At 39.6% G+C, this 14,069-nt stretch overlaps 1 protein-coding gene across 2 annotated transcripts in view; it reads left to right on the top strand.

The window, feature by feature from the left end:
* Positions 1 to 3,559: 3,559 nt before the first annotated feature.
* The window catches only part of dcaf17 (ddb1 and cul4 associated factor 17), a 38,893-nt gene continuing 28,383 nt past the window's right edge, over positions 3,560 to 14,069 (top strand). For both annotated transcript variants that reach the window (XM_061235761.1, XM_061235760.1), the window contains exons 1-5: positions 3,560 to 4,313; positions 6,629 to 6,732; positions 7,666 to 7,756; positions 12,732 to 12,868; positions 13,237 to 13,315. In XM_061235761.1, the coding sequence (XP_061091745.1) occupies positions 4,110 to 4,313; positions 6,629 to 6,732; positions 7,666 to 7,756; positions 12,732 to 12,868; positions 13,237 to 13,315 (615 nt within the window). In that variant the 5' untranslated portion in view covers positions 3,560 to 4,109. The remainder of the gene's footprint in view (positions 4,314 to 6,628; positions 6,733 to 7,665; positions 7,757 to 12,731; positions 12,869 to 13,236; positions 13,316 to 14,069) is intronic.

Raw genomic sequence — 14,069 nt, 5'->3', positions numbered from 1 at the left:
AAGCTTATTCCTTATATATCTTTTTTGCATACAAAAGTGTACCTTTTTGATAAGAAATGTCCCCAATATTTCAAGCGGGAAGACATTTATCTCTTATGTAACTTGTTTTTTAATGATCATATTAATTATTTCTGTTTTTCCAATTGTCATTTTCTCATACCTCAAAAGAAATTTCCCCAATACTTTATCTCATGTGCCCCTCCGGTTTGGGAATTTCCACCATCTTAATATACGAGTGGAAAAACACTAGCTCTTATGTAATTTTTTAAGGAACCTATTCATCACTGGTGTCTGTTTCAATTTCATAGTCTCTCCTTGACTTCCTCCACACCTTGATCTCATGCAAGCCAGAAGTTAATGCCTGCCACCATCTCAACACACTCTTCAGGTGCCCCTTTTTGTGGCGCCTTAAGGGATCTACAAAGGACATCCAGCTAATAGCTGAGTGTAATTCATCATTTAACTCCTCTATAGTCAGTCCTTTGAATCTATCCGATAAATTATTTGTGCTATAATCAGGAAGGCCCTTGAAGCCTCTTAATCTTCTTTCGGTATTGACATCCTTTCCATTTTCCTTATTTTTTTTTCTTTAGCCAGGCATTGTGCCCCTCCCCTGTAGGGTTGGGGTATTCTCAGTCAGAACTTTAACCTTGCTCCTTAAAACCCTAAATCTAAGTCCCCCGACTTCAGACTCCTCTACTGACAAGTATGGCTGCTCATTATCTGTGAACCACATATTTTTCTTCTTACGGGCGTTCTTACTACCACCTCGATGGCATGTGCGAGGGGTTAACAATGCATTTCTTCTGAACCCATCCCCCGTCAATCTCTCATCAGGGGGGCCTAGGGCCGGGTCCTCGACACCCCCTCAAATATGGAAAATTGACTGAAGTAAAAATAGCTGTTCTGGGTTTTACTTATGGAGCCCTCTAGAGGAGGGGTAGAAACAAGGCACGGCACTTTATCTGTAGTTGAAGGATGAGCAAGAAAATGGGGGTTTCAAATCTAAATATCTAAATATATGATGTTGTTGATGATCTATCAAGCAATGATAAGCTCAGTGATATATCATCTAAAACACCTGAGACCACACTTACAAAATTAGATAGTATCCAAACAAAATAATTGAGAATCTGCTGTGGAACTATTTGTGAGGGAGCAGGGGCGGGAGACCAAGGGTGACCGGGAAGGGATCATAAATTTACCAACAATAAGTTGGATAACCACTAAAATAGATGAGGAAAATAACAGAAAAAGGGAATAAAACTCCCCGGCGATCTGCCAACCGAAAATGTGACTAGAACTAAAATGGTCAAGAAAACAGCCTTCAAAACAGAGGCGGAACCAAGAAACAAAAATAGGGAAGGATCTCAGGAGCTAACCAACCCAAAGGAAAACAAAAAATAGGAACCTAAACTTATCTATTTCTAATTTCTAACTGAATAAAATTCAGTCTTGGACTACCAAAGCTCAGAGCAGTTCCAGGAAGAGACTTAAATAGTACTCCAAGCAGCTTCCTGCAATCGGCCATGATTACAACCGCATTCCACATGTGGGAAGCAATCTCTCCTGCTGAGCTAAGCCGGCAAGCCCTCTAGAGGTCAAGAGTGGTAAATTCAGGAATCTCCAGAAGGCGACAGTGAAAACCATGACACTATTAGAACATCTCCAATCCAGCGTTGTTAGTTGAGATGGAGGAAATTCTTTTGAAACTGAGGGTGGGTTTGCAGTACAGGGTAAAACAAGTGGCTATAAACACTGCTTCAAAGCATCTTGTCCTTGATAATTTATTAATAAAAGCAAAAGAGGTTACTTCCTGGGCACTGTAAAAGTTTGGGATGAAAAGTTAGGTATTAGAGAAACAACAGTCAGTTATCATAGGTGCTGACCTAATGTCCCCTTCTGGTTGCTCCCTGAGCCTGATATAGATTTATCAATGTTGGAGAAGATGGGGGTATATATATACAGTAGAGCGTTTCCAAAAAGATCCAAAAAGCCTGTTGGATTATCCATTTATGAGGTGCGTCCAAGTATGGCAATAATTTGTTCAGACTCTGCAGCCTCATTGGCTCTTAAAGACACACTGAAATGGAAGTTAAAGCAGCACTAGTTCCCACGATAGGATGTATACGTGAGAGAAACAGCTCTTTCAGGGGGAATTTTTGAAGGCAGGGAGTCGATTTGACTGACATTAATTGAGGAAGGGGAAGGAGAGCCATAGCCTATGGCTCTGGGGGGAAGAATGCTGCTGTGTGAAAGGATATTAATAGCAGGGTAACAGAAAATTGACAGACATTTACAATACACGCCCACTGGTACACAATGACATCAAATCTGGTAAGATCTCGTTTTCCAGGAAGTGGATGGAAAGAAACTTTAGTGTAAAAATACATTAAAATACATTTTTATTTATTTTCCTTTTTTTGCATTATATAGTTTAAGAGATTAAGATATGTCCGTATGGTTATGAAGAATTGGCTAAATTGAGGAAAATGCTAATTTTGAATTTTAAATTTAGTCTTTAAAAACATCAGAAGCCAGGCCAGATTTGATAAATGATTCACTCTGTTTAGGTTAGACAAGATGGAGTGTGCAGTATTCTTTGGAACCCAGGTCACTCAGAATTGAGGGTAATGAAAGAGTGAATTCTCTGGCTAAAGCTACCCTAGAGAGATAAATACCTGATTTTAATGTCATCTTTGATAGAGCAGATACATGGCACAATCAATCAAATAAGGAAAAAGAGGAAGGAGATATGTTTGTATCCAGACATCAGAATGGAGAAGAAAAAAACAACTTTTTGTTAGAGGGAATGGGATACTGAAGCTGGGATACTGTTGTTTAAACAAGTGTTTGTATACTATAGGAATGCATTCTGGTTAATGCTTCATACTTTTAGTATTCCAGAAATTAATACAGTGCAGAGAGGGCATCATTGTTTAAAAATATCGAACATGGGGATTTTTCCGTGGTGAGAACCACCAACTATTTGAAAGGAAAGGTTTTATACGAGGCGGCACGGATGGTGCAGTGGGTAGCACTGGAGGAGAACCCAGCAAGGAGGTCCTGGGTTCGAATCCCCGTTGGCCGGGGCCTCTCTGTGCGGAGTTTGCATGTTCTCCCCGTGTCTGCGTGGGTTTCCTCTGGGTACTCCGGTTTCCTCCCACAGTCCAAAGACATGCATGTTAGGCTGATTGGAGAGTCTAAATTGTCCGTAGGTATGAGTATGAGTGTGTGTGTGAGTGTGTGTGTGAGTGAATGGTGTGAGTGAATGGTGTGTGTGCCCTGCGATAGACTGGCGACCTGTCCAGGGTGTATTCCTGCCTTTCGCCCAATGTATGCTGGGATAGGCTCCAGCCCCCCTGCGACCCTGATCAGGATAAGCGGGTTAAGATAATGGATGGATGGATGGATGGTTTTATACGAAGGTGGCCTGTACACCCGGATTTAGTGAAGAAAATAAAGACACGAACTGATACTATTGCTTTGACCAGAGGATGGCAGTAATACGAATGTTAACGAATGGTCTGCCTTAAATTCACAAGAAGAAGAAGAAAAAGAAGGCGGTTGTTGTCCATGTGAAAGAGCTTAGATATACTCTTCCTTTCTGTTATTTGTCGCGTTTAAGGAGCACCGTTAAAGGACTTACGTAAAAAAATGAAAACAAGCTTATCATCACGGTTTAACGGGTAGAGTGCTGGCGAAGAGATTGTTTTGCCAGGTTATAGCTAAGTTTAACTGCCTACACTCGCAATCTTGCTAACTAGAGATTCAGCATTAACTAACTGACTTTATTGGGTGGCTGTATAAAATATATAGGCTGTTAATGTCGCTAACATTAGTTAAAACCAATAAGTTAGTTAACTGACAAGCTAAATAATGCAAAGGACACCCAGAGAGCTATTGCCATTAGCTTCGTCTCGCTAACTAGCTAGTAAAAGTGAAATTGAATCGTATCTGCAGGCCACTTAACTGAGCTGTGTTAAATATATTTAGGAATATAACGTCCGCTTGAATAGCTAGCGAGCTACATGTCGATATCACTTAGCCTACCTGCTGAGGCGATTAGTTGGCTACTTGCATGAGTACGTTGGGTTTTTAAGTTTGCAATGGAGTCGAGTTCATCAGCGCGATCAGAACACCCACCACAAAAGGCAGTTGACCTCGTTTGCCCTCGTGTAAAGTCGGGACCAACAAGAAAAAATGTCAATAACGTTATGTCCATTATCTCAAGACGAAATGGCGTTTTCTCTCAAGATGCTGGAACGTTGCTCAGAAGAAATATGAAAATTCTTCGACAAATTGTTCTTCAGGTATTTGTTGGGTCAACTGTGACTTACTTGTTTATTTCAGTGGCCATTTACAACATACTATTATTTATTTGTTGTTGTTGTTGTTGTTATTATTATTGACACAAGGGTTGCACCATGCTAATAATCCATAGTGTCTGAAATCATCTCTTCACTGAATCCCTATCCAGTGCTGTATGTAGATTTCCCTATGTTGTGTATAGGGAGGGAGTGAATGAGTGAGCAATTCCGAACACAGCCCTGTATTTACCTTCAACCTCTATCCATGGATTTCAATCATATTCAGCCATATTGATGACCAAATGATGACTGCTAACTGGGTTTCACTATATAGTTTTAACAGCAGAAGGTGGTGTGCTATTACTTCTGCACAAAGATATAAACTTAAATGGACATTTCGGTTGACGTAAACCATGTAATTTGCCTCTATCTTTTTATCCCCTCCTGATTGCTGACAAATTCTTCTTTTTGTGCTATTTAGGCTACGTTTGCCTGATCCTGTGTTTCCACAAGGTTTGCAGGTCATTGGTGGCAGCATGAAGTGCTGCATATGGGCAGTTGGGGTAAAGCCATTAACTTTGTTGATGGTGTAATTTAAATTTATTTTCTAAATAAATGCTGTTATTCACCAAATTTTTATTTCGTGGAGTCTATCCACAGATGAGTCACTAGAGGGGAAACGCTGACCGATCAGGCCATCTCCTTACAGTAAATGGATCCTTAAAGCATTAAAAAGCAGGCTATTGATGCCTTCTACTGATGCTTTTTCTGTGGGCTGGGAACCATGAACCAGGGATATGACATATAAAGTTAAAGGAAAAGAAGATATTTCTGACCATTGGAAATATAATCCTATTAACTATAAAGAACATAGCATTTTTGGTATCAGACCACAAAAGTTTTAGGTGTGCAAGAGTATTGGAACAGAGAGTAAGTAAATGAAAGTAAATAACACTTCGGTAGCATATCCCTTGCTTGCAATAACTGCATTAAGCCTGCAACCCATTAACTTCACCAAACTGCTACATTCTTCTTTTGTGATGCTTTACCATGCTTTTATTGCAGCCTCTTTCAGTTGTTGTTTGTTTAGTTTTTTTGGGGGGATGGGGGGGGGGGTTAATTCAATCTCCTCTTCAGGAGGTGAAATGCATGCTGAATTGGGTTAAGGTCTGGTCATTGACTTGGCCAGTCTAAAACCTTCCACTTTTTCTCCCTTATGTTTTGGGTAATTGTCTTGCTGCATGATGAAGTTCCTCCCAATTAGTTTGGACGCAGTTCTCTGTAAGACGGAGAAGTAGACCAACTGCCATCTTCAGCAGCATAGCTCTGGAGAGCATATTAAACGGATTTGCCACAATAACCGGGTTGTGTAGATACTGTGCATGTGATTTTTTATAGGCCTATATAGTCCGTATTCCTGTTTATCTAAACAAGAAAATAACACAATATATTGAGTATTTATTATTAGTTTAGGCTACTATTAATGCAACATCGTTCTATTTCCAGTGAAAAAAGTAAAAAAATAAATAAATAAATTAAAAAAACCTGGGACTTGTTGCTCGTTCCCAGTACTCAGGGGACTGAAGATTGTCCCTAGAATCTTGGGATCCCGGTTCCTGGTGAGCAACCCTAGTTTCTTTCTTTTTCAGGACATTCCACGTTGTATAAGCTATCCCAAATGCTTGTGCAATGGTTCTGATTTTCCGATTTCCCCTTTTCCAAGCTTCAAATGTCTTTCTTTTCTTTCAAAGACAGCTCTCTGGTCTTCATGTTGGTCTATCTTGTTGGTTTATGCAGTCTTCACAGGCAAAACCCAAGGCTAAAACCCAAGAGTAAACATTCAAAACTATTTATTGTTTAACCAATCAATCTAACTGTACATATCTGGGCAACAAAAAATGCCTGTCAGTCACATGTTTCAATATTTTTGCTGACCTAAAAATATTGGGTGGTCTGATACAAAAGGTGATATGTTCTAATTTGTTTAACAAATCTAGATACAAATACTAGTAAATAAAAGCTGAAATTCCAATCTTTCATCTCATGTACCTTTTTTGACTTCCTACTTAATTGTGTTCAGTGTATAGCAAAAACAAAAAAATTGACCTTGCTGTTCCAATACTTTTCTGATTCCAATATTCCAGGCTGCTGCTAGCGTTTGAATCGCTGTCGAACTGTTCCAACGACTGGTAGTCTCCGCTCTAACAAAGGAGCGGCATCCTATGCGGCCCTATTTGACCGGCCGCCACTGGTTTTTTCCTTCCAAGGGTAAAATTTGTTTATATAATTACAACGGAATTTACTGTCTTTCCATATAGGACACCACAAATTTCACGAAGGTCTGGACAAGGCATTCAAAGTCCCCAATCGCATACGAGACTGGAAGAATTTACTTCGAAAACTACCGAACTTGCTACAGTAGGTAATGTACTTTGATCACATATGTGACCCGTTCTATCATAAACAGTCGGAAGTTGCTATGGCCAATTTCACATAAATCAATGTTTTAGCTCTTAAAATTTGGCTGTTTTAGGCTTTCATAATTTCTGTCTTATTGTCAAATTCAGAGTAAATATATAGCTTGTTTTTATGCTTTTAAAGGCAATGTCAAAGTGAAAGTAGTACCGAGTTGTGCACTGTTTGCTGCTTAGCCAGCTTGTTACCATGCAGTCACACAATCGCATCAGCTGCTTTAGCAGCTACAAGCTAATGTATTCAGTTAAATCTGATTTTACTCAAGAAATGTTTTCACGATCTGGATGTCAAATTCAGAGTAAAAATATTGCTGTAAAATAACAATGCTTTAAAAAATAGAAATGTTAATAGTTTATTTTTATCAATTGACAAACAAATTAACAAAATGCATGAACAGAAGAAGTGAACAAACAGAAGAAAAATCTAAATCAAATCAATATTTGGTGTGACCACCCTTTGCCTTCAAAACAGCATCAATTCTTCTAGGTATACTTGCACACAGTTTTTGAACGAACTCGACTGGTAGGTTGTTCCAAACATCTTGGAGAACTAGCCACAGTTATTCTGTGGATTTAGACAGCCTCAAATGCTTCTGTCTCTTCATGTAATCAGACGCAATGATGTTGAGATCAGGGCTCTGTGGGGGCATACTATCACTTCCAGGACTCCTTGTTCTTCATTACACTGGAGATAGTTCTTAATGACATTGGCTGTATGTTTGGGGTCATTGTCCTTCTGCAGAATACATTTGGGGCCAATCAGATGCCTCTGTGATGGTATTGCATGATGGATAAGTATCTGCCTGTACTTCTCAGCATTGAGGAGACCATTAATTCTGACCAAATTTCACACCACAAATGCCTTTTTCCCTTTTTCCTAGTATTCCTTCTATGCCGCAATTCCTCTATGAATTACCGAAATGCACCAAAGCAGAGAAGTTGGAAGATGCGTTATTGTTTCAATGTCCGCTAGTAAGTAAACTCTTGTTGACATGTTCCCATTTTTACTTTGTGTTTTGCAAAATATTGACTCCCCTCAATGACTTAGCATTTTTGTTCAGTTATGACCTCAATCATTTTTCATAATTTGTCTTTTAAAAATGCCTTTAATTAAGCAAATTTAGCTTTGACCATGTGGAGTATGTTGTGTAGATCAGAAAAGATCATTCTTATTAAAAAGTAAATGGTTGGCATTTATAGAGCACTATACAATCTCATTCACCCATTCACACATACACTCACATACCAACTTCACAAACCAGGCGATTGGCTGCTATGCCAGGTACCAACCAGCTCGTCAGGAGCTTTTGGGGGTTAAGTGTCAGGGACACTTAACTTCGACACACCCAGGGCGGGATCGAACCAGGAACCCTCCGGAGCTGCCAGACGGCCAGAGCCAATGTCGCCAAGTGTCATGATTTTAGTTATTAAGGCAGCTTTATTAAGGCACAGTATTTGTACAAATAGTGAAAAACGGGAAGGTATTCTAATCTCTGCAATGAAATATTCCTCATAGTGGAACACCATGGAGCCTACTTTTCTGTGAAATTTGAGAATGGCACACTCTGAAATCATGAATCTTCAGCACTTTTGAAGATTTTTCTTATAGTATAGTATATCATACCTATGAGGAAGATTCATATCATACCTATAAGTGGGTATCATATCATACCCATCTAGCTTGACACAACAGAACAATAAAGATAGCTTTTAAAGTATGCTCACAGTGGGTTATATACAGTGAAATGGGAATTATTTATTGAAAATAGTAACATTCCAAGGGACAGCCAACATGGTTTTTTGCAAGGGTCGGTCATGCCTGACAAACATTTAGGCATTCGTTGAGGAAGCTACCAAGTGTTTTGCTGTTAGCCTTTCTGTGTGGAGTTTGCATGTTCTCCCCGTGTCTACATAGGTTTCCTCCGGGTATTCCGGTTTCCTCCCACAGTCCAAAGACATACAGGTTAGGGACTACAAATGAAAATTAGCTCATTAGCTAGCTAATTGATGTGTGAAAATGTTGATTAATGAATAAATAAAATAAAGAAAAATATGGTACTGCATGACAAACTCATTAACAAAATTAGGACACTCAGAATTACAGGAGGCATTTCAAGAGTAAAGCCAAGAGTACTGAGTATAAATCGACCGTATACAATACCCTTGTCAGACCACTCTCTTAGAGTATTGTTTGCAGTTCTGGGGGACTGTATTACAAGAAGGATATAGACGCGCTGGAAAAGGTTCTAAGAAGGGCAACCAGATTGATTCATGTATAAAAGATAAAGCGAATGGGAAAGACTTAGGTACAATTGGTAAGATTTTTGTGTTAAAACATTGTTACAAGACCATTGTTACAACATTGTAAATCCCTTCCTATCGTTGAAAAAGGCTCGCTGACATGTTGACTCTGCCTGTGTTTTTAGTCCTTAAATTTGGGTTTCAAATATACAGTTGACAGGCTGTCACTCTGTACCAAAACATTGTCCAACTGTACAATAATTCTAGCTGATTGGTTGAAAATTGGTTCTAATTGCCACAGCCAATGGCATGGAGGCTTATTTGGATTGTTTGCATGTTGCTTCCCAAATTGCACTCCAGAAAAGCGATAACTGTATACTATTGCTTATTATGCAAGCAAAGACTACATATCTAGTTATAAAACAACACCAGTTCGCAATCGGTAGCAACAAGCAAATTAGCCATAGTTAGCTCGACAAATTTACGACCATAGTAGCAAGCATTGCGAGCATACTTGCAGAAGCGTTGTGCCTCAGGTGGATATTTGTAAATTCGGCAAGCTAACTAATAACTAATATGCTTCATGCTCCTGATAACAAACTGGTATCGTTTTATAACTAGGTATGTAGTATTCGCAGTGATCGCTTGTCTGGAGTGCAATCTGGGCACCTACACATTACTGTTATCTCTTTACATGTTCAATCATGCCTGTTTAGCTAAACTCTGATTTGCCTCAAACTGTAAGTTACAGTTTCATCGTTTGTGGTAGACTATCATATCTTATATATGAGATAGTTACATAGCCGGCCTGTAGGATAGTGGTTAAGGTAAATGACTGGGACAGGCAAGGTCTGGTGGTTTGAATCCGGTGGTGAATTGTAGCCACAATAAGATTCGCACAGCTGTTGGTCCCTTAACCCTGCATTTCTCCAGGAGAGGATTGGCTCCTGCTAATCAACTGTACATCGCTCTGGATAAGAGCGTCTGCCAAATGCCAATAATGTAATGTAATGTAGCCAAATACGTTTACTTATTATATACGCTTGCTTATTTGGCTGTATCATTTTATTTTATATGTATGTATTTATGATAAAACATTGTTTTACTAGAACAGTAAAGACGGCATACTTTGTCGCGTTTGCCACTGTCAGCTTTCCAAAATGCATGAGAACACGGAACTGTATAATAATGCTTTATATTACGCATTATATTCATATTCATAGACTGGAAAGGATCCGTGTTGTGCATTGAGGGTGCTTGTTGTAGCAATTCCTCTCTTGAGCGAAATTACCTGTTGTACCTTTAAGATGTTTAATCTCTTCAAGTTTAGTAAAAGGAGACTTTGGGGGATTTAATTGAGGCTTTTAAATTAATTAAAGGGATTAACAAAATGAACTACAGGCGATTCTTCTGGGTGAGTTCAGTTGGCAGAATGAGGGGGCATTAGCAAATTAGCAAAGGATAGATTCTGCACAGACATTAGGAAGTATTTTTCACACAGAGGGTGTGACTACAAATGTAGTGGAGGTAGATGCTAGATACTATTTTGCTTTTTGGCAAACTAAGCAGTAGGTACACTTTAGTGGTAGGAAAAGGCAATCATTGCTGGGCTGACTGGCCTGTTCCTGTCATGTTGTAACATATCAGACTAAAAAGCCCTGTACAGAGGCATGGTTATCCGTGGCACAGCTTACATAGCCTACCGCTACTAATGTTACTATCAGGCTATGAAAACAATGCGTATACTACTCATGGTATTAATATACAGATTTCTTGACTTGACTGGGCTAGCCATCTAGCTAGGTAACAGCATTGCCACATACAGCAACTGTGCCCCAATCGCCTCTACAGTCATGGTTGGAGACGATGCGGCTTGTAGAATGTGGTCGTATGCATGCGGTGTATCCTAGATAACATGGGTAATTGGTGTAGACTGGGTACAATTGGCAACCAAACTAGGAGAAAAAACTAGAAATTTCTGCATTTTTTTCTTTTTCACAGGGTAATGGCCCTGGACCCCCTTACAAAAATTGGATGTTGTAATTGTATTCCTTTTGTGTGTCTCCGCCCTCCTCCCATTCTCAAAATTAAACTCTGCCTTTGTCTCCCTATTCTTGTTGCCCACCCAAATTATCCAAATTCCCACCCAAAGATGACATCCTAGTAACACCTCTGCAGTTGGGGCCTAATTATACATTAATTTAACCTTAGTTTCCATGTCTGGATAGAATACGCTCAAAGATGGAAAACATCTTTGATGCACTTTGTTGTACGTCGCTCTGGATAAGACCGTCTGCCAAATGCCATTAATGTAATGTAATGATCGTATTCTATCCAACGAACGTTAGTTAGCGTTCCATTTCAAACTTTAACGGTTTAATTGAATGGATTATTTTACCGTGGGAATTATACAATATTCCACAGGGTTCTTCAATAGTGTCGCTGTCATCAGAATCTCTTGTGATGCGCATAAAAGCTGCATTGCCATATTTCACTGGTAAGAATCTGCACGGTCCTTATTGGTCAGAAATGGAACGCAGACAGGCGGAGATTTGAGAAATGGACAGATCAGTGCATGTGATTGAAAAGGAATGGTGCTGGGACCGTGTCATTGGTTTTCGTTAATCTCCTGCTCTCGGTAGGCGGGGAACTTGGGCCATCTCCCCCTGCGGCCCTGCCCCATCAGAAATTCCAACACGGCTTGCAGAAGCGACCCATTGCCTCCTCCCATTGAAAACTAATGGTGGCTGTGTCACAGCCTGGTGAAACTGCATACTATAACTTTGGATAGGCTGCTCATTGGGGAATGTGCCACCATGCGCTTGCCTGAGCAATTTAATCATTTTATGCAGTTGCTTGCAGTGGCAGTGAAAATCTGGTAGCGACGGGCTGCCACTACTATTTCAATGTAGCGGAAACACTGTCATAACTATTCCCTCCCACTATTCAGCCTACAAGTATGTGACAAATAGGGGGCGACATGGCACAGGCAGTAAGAGCAGTCGTCTGGCAGTCGGAGGGTTGCCAGTTCGATCCCTGCCCGGGCTGTGTTGAAGTGTCCCTGAGCAAGACACCTAACCCCCCTGGGTGGCTGTACTGTTGTACCAGAAACCATACCAAGGAGCCAGGATGTTTATAGGAAGTTTAAAAAAAAGAAGATCATAACACTCATGTTTATATTTAGACTTAACTAGACTTTTTTTACTAATGCTGCTGTAGCCTATCCACTTAAGTGGTTAGATGTGTCCTGTGTTTAGAGATGCTGCATACCACTCTTATTGTGTGGTTATTTGCGTTACTGTCACCTTCCTGTCAGCTTGAACCAGTCTGGCCCTTCTCCTCCTACTTTGCTCTTGTTTTTCACCTACAGAACTGCTGCTTAGTGGATTTTGTAAAAAAAATTCAGTTTTCTCTGCAAACTCTAGAGACTGTTGTGTGTGAAAATCCCGGGTGATCAGCAGTTTCTGAGATATTCAAACCACCCTGTCTGGCACCAACAATCATTTCACGGTCAAAGTGACTTTCTTCCCCATTCTGACATTTGGTCTGAACAGCTGAATCTCTTGACCATATCTACATGCTTTCATGTGTTTCGTTGCTGCCACATGATTGCTGATTCAACATTTGCATCAACAAGCGGGTGTCCAGGTCTACCTAATAAGTCGCTCTTTATATCTCTATATCTCTGTATTGTGTTTGTCTCTAGAGTGAATCACTGCCTAAACCTTCTGACCAAAACCCCTGTCTGCTTGCACTGGCTGCCAATAACTGGCTATATCGCTTCTCAATAAAGAGTGGAGAACAAATGCAGAAAGTCTTTCTCTCTCCACATCATAAATTCAGGTAATTTGTCTTGTATTCAATTTAGCTATATCATTTTTGCAGTCAGGGTGTACCAATGTTGACAACTAGTGAACTGTCATTTTTCTAGAATGGTGTGAGATATTTTTCATGGAAGTATCCTAACTGTTTGATAGAGTAATACAGCACATAGTCAATGAGTTTATGGTTAAAAGTTGAAAGTGTTTTCTAATACTGTTCTACAGGGTGCCAGTGTTCATTTCAACCTTTATTCATCTCAACAACAAATCTTATCTGTTCAAGCATGGCAAAGCAAGCAAATAGCTTCGAACCCTTGAATTCCCACTGAAGATTATTTGTTTAAAACAGAACTATTGGGTACTTGGGCTTTAAACAGATGTTTTTAACAGGTATCTTGGATGGGATGTCTCTCAGGAAACATTTTACATCAAATCTATCCAGAATAAACAGACACCCCTGGCAAGACAGGTAAGGGGTATTCAGAATACAGTAGTGATTTTAGTGCTTCCCCTAGGATTTTGTTCTAGCAGAATGTATGAACAACATTGAAAGCTGATTCTTGGAACTTTACCTCAGCTAATTCATGGATGTTTGTGCCAGCATTTTATTTGCATGTACCATATACCTAGTCTAGTCATCGAGCCTCCATCACTCATCCTGTATTTGTTTACCACTCAGTATAAACAACCCGTAAGAGACCTCATAACAATCTGTTCACTCTCTTGCACCACTGTCTAACGAGTTGTGTAAGAGATTAACTTCATTTAGCACATTTTTTGTTGATACGCAGCAGGTTATTATGCTCATTACTGCTCATTTCCAGTTTTTAATTATTTTCAGGCTTCATACATGCAAACTCGTAAAACATTTCAATGTAGGGGTGCACCAATAGCATTTCTTCATGGCTGATACCGGATACTTAATAACAGTATCGGCCAATAAAGAGTACCAATAACAGTATTTTTAATAAAAGGAAATTACATTACCTTAAAATTCCTATCACATTCATTACCGTAAATGTGTTTCCCTTTTAATTGCATGAAAATCATGTTTCTTTGAGAAAAGTGCAATATTCATTCAACTAAAACTGATGGGGTGGCCCCCATCTTCAACAAGTTATAGAAATTGTAAGGTTGATTTTTTTTAGTTGCCATACAGTTTTTCAGCTAGGCTACTATTAGCTAGCTAATGTTAAACTGAACAAGTGAGACTGTCGTTTTGA

This window comes from Conger conger, chromosome 3, assembly GCF_963514075.1.
Source record: "Conger conger chromosome 3, fConCon1.1, whole genome shotgun sequence".
In the NCBI taxonomy this organism is placed as follows: Eukaryota; Metazoa; Chordata; class Actinopteri; order Anguilliformes; family Congridae; genus Conger; species Conger conger.
This window is presented reverse-complemented; position numbering and strand designations above follow the sequence as displayed.